This window comes from Cygnus olor, chromosome 12 (genome assembly GCF_009769625.2).
Source record: "Cygnus olor isolate bCygOlo1 chromosome 12, bCygOlo1.pri.v2, whole genome shotgun sequence".
Classification (NCBI taxonomy): Eukaryota; Metazoa; Chordata; class Aves; order Anseriformes; family Anatidae; genus Cygnus; species Cygnus olor.
Genome location: NC_049180.1, coordinates 10,360,661 through 10,366,758, shown reverse-complemented (window position 1 = coordinate 10,366,758; position 6,098 = coordinate 10,360,661). Strand labels below are relative to the sequence as shown.

The window sequence follows — 6,098 nt, the reverse complement described above, 5'->3', positions numbered from 1 at the left end:
TGCAAAGCCCTGAGCAAGAATTCGCTTTTTTTCCTCCTCTTCTCCCTTCCCTCTGTTATTTAGAGACGGGATTATTGCCTTTCTTCTCATAACAGCCTCGGCAGTTTCATTTAAAGGCTTTTTCCCCCCCTCACACACACACACACACATCCGCGCACAGACAAAATAAATAGAAAGAAGCAGCAAAAAAAAAAAAAAAAAAAAAAAAAAAAAAAAAAAAACGGAGAGGGGGAGAGCGAGCGAGGAGAGAGCAGCTTTAAAAATCACAATAATCACAGCAGGATCCGAGCGGCAAAGACAGTAATAAAAGCAAAAAAAAAAAAAGAAAAAGAAAAAAAAAGAAAAAGCCAACCTAAACCCAGCCACACACAAACCCAAGCGAGCCCAAAAAGCCGAGGGGGGGCTCCCAGATCTCCGCTCAAGGTAAGCAACGCGGCGGCCGCTCCCGCGGTGCCCGGGCCGGGCCGGGGCGCGCCGTGCGTTCCTGCGCTGCGCATCGCGCTGCACTGCGCCTCTCCTCCTCTCCCTCTTCTCCCCCCCCCCCTTTTTTTTTTTTTTTGGGAAACTGCCTCTTCTCCCAACTAACTCGGCTCCCGAGGAGCAGCGAGCGGAGGGGCGTTTTTTTTTTCTTTTTTTTTTTTTTTTTTTAAAGCTACAGGAGCCGTTCGCCAGCCTTCCCGCTTCGCTAGCGCTGCGTGGCCGTGTGTCCGTGCGTGTATGTTTTGTTTTGCTCCGCTCCGACATGGGCACCGCCGGCGGAGCCCCGCGGCCCGGGCTGCCCGCGCTGCCGCCCCCCCGGCCGTGGCTCTGAAGCCGGCCCGGCCCCGGCGCGGCGGCGGAGGCGGCGCGGTTCGCTCCGCGCCCTCGCACGGTACGGGGGGGGGTGGGGGGGACAGCGCTGCGCGGGGCTTGCGCGGGGCTTGCGCGGGGTTTGCGCGGGGGCGGCGGCTGGGCACAAAGGGAAGGCGGGCGACAATGGGGAGTGCTGCGCCTGGGAGCCGCGGGCGGGCTGTGAATGAAACTCTGGCGCCAGTGAGAGTGGAAGGCTCGGGCTGGGGTAGACTTCAAACCACTCTAGGCTATAGTTTGCATCGGGGCTGCTGCATGCGATGTGGCACACTTCTGCGAAATGAATGCGTTAGCCGGGCTAATGCTCGCCACCATTGGCTGCGCAGGGCTTGCACAGGAGCGGGGATTCGTGTTTTTTTTTTTTTTTTTTTTTTTCCTCGCGTTCATCTAAGACATCTCCTTTCTTGTTATGTGGGAATAAGTAAAGGACGCCATGTTGTGCTTTTTTTATTTTTTTTGGGGGGGGGGATTTCCCCTTCGGGCACGGGGTGCCCGCGGCAGGCAGAGGCGCAAGTCCCGCGGGCGAGCGCGGTGCTGGCCGCAGGTCTCCGCGGGGCCGGGAGGGGGGTGGGGGGGGCAGGGGACGCAGCGGAAAGCCTCGTCTTCTTCTTCCCCTTCTATTTTTTCCTTTCGGTGAGGAGACCTCCAGAGGGAGCCCCCCTCTCCTCTGCCCCCCCCGGAAAAGTTTTGGGCACGACCCGCTGTGTCACGGTGCCGGCGCGGAGGTGTGTGCGCGAATGTTTGCGGACTTTGAATCGCCGAGCCCCGGCGGGCGGAGGCGGCCAGTAACCCCATCCCTTCTTTGTCTTTAGGCTCGCTCCTCGCCGTAAACAATTGTCTCCGAGGGGCTCTGGAGGCAGACCCGAGCGGTCGCCGTGCGTGTTTATGGAGACAAAGGTAATCGCCCGCTCTGCGCCCCGGCCTCTCCGCCGGAGCCGGGCCCCGGCTCCGCGCCCGCTCCCGCAGCCCCGGGGCGGCCTCGGGCTCTGTCCCGGCGAGATCGGGGCTGCGGGGAGGGCGGGGAGAGCCCCCCCGGCCCCCTGCTCCCCGCCTCGGTCCTGGGGGCCTCGCAGCCCCGGCGGCCGGTGGGAGCCAGCCGGCTGCGGCAGCGCCTTCAACCTGCAGCCCTCGGCTGGCGTCGCGAACGCACACGAAGGAATTAAACTGCCCGAGTGAATAACAGCATTAGTTTCAATTAATTTTTATCCTGGTAACAATAAACTTTAGCAACAAAGCGCCTTTACATCCTTAATTAGCCTTGCTTCCCATCTGTAGTCTTTTAAGTGCCTGCTCCTTGATTTAACTTTGTCCCTCCTTCGGAGCTGCCTCCTTTTTCATTCCTTCCCCTTTTTTCTTGTTATCCCTTCCAGACTGCTGCTTGCTTCTCTCTTGCAACCTTTCACCTCCCTTGTCCCTATCTGTCTGCTCTGCTCTCTGCAGTTTATTTCTACTGTATTTTCCCAACATCAACAGCAGTATTGGTTACCATGGCCCCAAGCTATGTGCAGAGGTGGGAAAGCTTCATCCGCCCAAAAGTTCTTACACTTTTGAAGTCTTTCTTTTAGTAGGATCTGAAATGTATCATCTAGAGTGTGTATTAAATGAACAGTATTCCTGAAGGCTTTAGAGCAAGAAAGGCAACACCCTGGAAAATTCTGCAGTCTTTCAGCATTCTCTGCCCTAGGGTTATAGCCCTGGGCACGGAGCTGAATGGAGCTCTTACAACTGCCTTCTGTTTACCTTTTATGGTTAAAATAACAGCTTAGCAAAGAAGCAACTTCATGGAGAAACGATTCAGTGAAATCATCTCAAGCTGTAGCAGCATAGCTAGTTTAATCACCCCTAGAGAGCTGAACAACTGTGAGCACAATGGGACACAAAATCATTTTGTGTGTAAATGAGCATGGCATTGTGATTATTTCACTTTGCATGGGCAAATAGTTTTTACAAGCAGTACTTATGCAGTTAGCTTAGAAAGGCAGAAAAAGATAAGCTGGCTCTGAAAGATCTTGGTGTGTAATGTTTGAAAAACTAAATATTCAGATAATTTGGGAATCAGGCTCTATTGATTTTGCCTTCAGCAGGTTCCTGTGTTACTTATTAGAGCGGGGTTATTGCCTGTGCCACTAGTTGGGATGCTGTATCCTGTTGTAGGCAACTAAAGAGCAGGGATTATTTTACATGGTTTGATAAATGAAGTTTGTTAGTGTTTCTGCAATATTTACCCTTAAGGTTTTAATTTTCACATCAGTATTAGAAAATATGTGCATAAAGACTTTCACTGGATAAATACATTTAGGATTTTGCTTTGTGCATAAAATAAGTGCATTACTCGGTGTGATGAATTTTATCTGCGTTTTACATTAAGAAGAGGAAGGAGTCATTAGTAGGGTTATGGTACCTTAAGAAATACGGGATGTTTATTTTGTTGGAGCACTATGAGTCTTTTCAATGTCCTTAATGCAGTGTTCAACAATTATAGCCCTTGATAATTTGCTCCTACAAAATGACTGAGCTCCACAACTTTAATAAACACGGCGGGCTCCTTTTTTTTTTAATACCAATCCTCTCCAAGAAGGGGAAAAGCCCATCTTTTAATTCCCCTTCTCCTCCCCTCCCCCCAAAAGCCAGTAGCATCCTCAGTAAGTATGAAAAGCCATAAAAGTTTGAGAACTATTTTAGCTTTCCAGTGATTTTCTATAATTAAGTGTTTTTTCAACACATGCTCTAGCTGAGAGATGCCAAAAGCAGAGGATTGTTCAAAAGGTCCCTCCAGTGAATAGTATAAATTAAATATCTACTGTGTGAGTATGGCCTCACTGAGAATCTCAGACTCTTTACAGATCAAGGAATTTACTGGTATACTAACATTAAACAAAATCCTAAGATAGCAGCAGTGTTTAAATATGCACAAATAGATTCAGATCACTTGATCTTTAGCTATCTCTGCATATTTTAAAACTGAAGTCTGTATTTCAAGACAAATGGTTAAATACAAGACTCGTTTACAGAGGACTGGAAGCCCTTTGATTTCATTTGGAAATTGTAACAAGGGGTGCAGATGAGTCCTAATTAGGCACTTGTTTTGTGAAACTGCGTGAGATGTCTTTCTAAGGCAGCTCTGTACCGCGCGAGGTCTGTACCTTTATCATTAGTGATAATAGTTAGGGTCTGAACAAAGACAGGGTTGACATTCAGCCTGTGTCTCCTGACCCTTTCATTTAAGTGAAGGAGCAGAGAATGAACATGAGTTTGCAGTGCTCTTTGGTAAGAGGAAAAAAAAGTCTTTGTGTTGGCAGACAGATGAGGCACCCACAGATTAGTAAACACACCGCTAAAATACTGCAGGTACTTGCATACTAAGTTGTTTTTAGAAGTTAGTTCTCCTATTTATGCTGTACGATGCACTTAGTACAGCTTGCCCACAACAGGCTCTTGTGGGAAACGAGCAAGCAACATCTTCAGTGGTGAAAGGATTCAGTCACTTTCCTTGAAGGTGGTGCTGTAGTAAAAATGTTAATGCCCAATTTCACATCGACTGACACACAAGTCCTAGGACAGGGTTGGTATTTGCTTCGCGTTCAGTGCAGATGTCCATTCTGCCTCCGAAGAGAAAAGGATGTGGATTCACAATGGGGTGATGTATTGCTGCGCTGTAGATTCAGAAAATCCTTAGGAGCTAAACTAGATGAAATGCAGTAAATGGGGATGTTGTGATGACTTTATGAAGCTGTCCAGATGTGTTAAGATTTTTCAGTTCCTTTCTGTATAGCTCAGATTTTTATTTTTGCTTTACAAAGAATGTTGCTAATTGTACGCTCGTTGAGTGGCGTAGCCAGGCACCTTGTGCAAAATACTTACTGCTAAGAGAAAGGCGAGACCACCTTCAGATTTTTAAGAAACATTGTCAAAGTAACGTGGGAGAAACGGGAATTCACTTTGTAATGCTGTATGTAAAGTGCTTGTCAGATATAAGGAAGAGTCTGGATGTTTGGTAGCATGCTTGCAAAACAAAATACCAAGAAAATTAGATTATATTCAGAAATGTCTTCAGCTATAATGCTTTGCATATGTTGCTTTACCCATAAGGGGGAGAATGGATGGACATTTTCATGAACTTTTACAGAAGGTTTTTTGCTCTTTGTCATGTATGCTATCTATACTGATTTAACTGAAATTAGCTTTGAGACACACGTTTCATGCAGAATAAGCTGTGCTTTTCCTCCTGAAGAGAACTAAGGAATTTTCTTTTGCTTTGGTAGTCCTTTTCATTTTTAAAACATTTAAGTATTTTTTGCTTAGTACATCAGCTGAAGATTTTGGACTCGATTCAGTAATTTCACTCGTTTTCACATGTTTTTAGTGCAGTAGGCATTAGGTGGATTGTTGAATTTGTAATTTCATGTGCCAGACTGTGCAGTAATTTCTAACAGTTCTTGTCATGAAAACACAGGTCAGTTTATATATCTTTCTGTTTTCACTGCTTCCAGGTATTAATTGCATTCAGTTTGAAAGCTTATTAGTTCTTTATACCTAATATTAAGGCTTAACTAAAAATTATCCATTTATTTTGCAATTATTCAAAATAAAACACAAAATTGATCTTAGTTTGATGTGAAATTTACTACATGTATAAACTAAATGCCTTAGGTACTGAGGAAGTCACTAATTTAGAGGTGTCTCGTTACTGAGACAAACTTGCAAAAACCCCTGAATCCCAATTCACAAATTGGTTATTCGTTTGTCAGGGGATATTTCACATCTAACACATAAGCCTGCGACCTTTAATTAGAATTTTGCAGTTTGTTTTATGCCCCTTGAGGCTGACACCTTGAAAAATTTTTTTCTTGATTTCTTATTGCTAATAAGCATCTTTCTCTTCCCCTCTGGTACTTTGAAGAAAATGATGCAAATACACTTAATTACAGTGGTGGCAATAATTTGTTAGCTGAATATGTGATCAGGCAGATGCAAAAATGATCTGATTAGATCTGTGATCACACTGGAAATAAAGGCAACACACTGCTACATTTAAGAGAAACTGTTCTTTTTTGTCCTCCGTTTCCAGGAGGGAAGAAGCATGTCCCGTCTGTCTCTAACACGGTCCCCAGTTTCTCCTCTGGCTGCTCAAGGAATTCCTCTCCCCGCTCAACTCACCAAGTCGAACGCTCCTGTGCACATCGATGTAGGAGGACACATGTACACCAGCAGCCTGGCTACCCTGACGAAGTACCCGGACTCCAGGTAAG

At 46.2% G+C, this 6,098-nt stretch overlaps 1 protein-coding gene across 5 annotated transcripts in view; it reads left to right on the top strand.

Moving 5' to 3' along the window:
• The first annotated feature begins 328 nt into the window (after positions 1-328).
• The window catches only part of KCTD15 (potassium channel tetramerization domain containing 15), a 43,872-nt gene continuing 38,102 nt past the window's right edge, over positions 329-6,098 (top strand). Inside the window, exons 1-3 of one of the 5 annotated variants that reach the window (XM_040571623.1) lie at positions 329-423; positions 1,662-1,746; positions 5,918-6,093. In XM_040571623.1, coding sequence (XP_040427557.1) covers positions 1,735-1,746; positions 5,918-6,093 — 188 coding nt within the window. In that variant the 5' untranslated portion in view covers positions 329-423; positions 1,662-1,734. Of the gene's footprint in view, positions 424-764; positions 1,058-1,661; positions 1,747-5,917; positions 6,094-6,098 lie in introns of those variants that run through there. The other 4 variants (XM_040571621.1, XM_040571622.1, XM_040571626.1 and 1 more) reach the window with 4 other exon arrangements.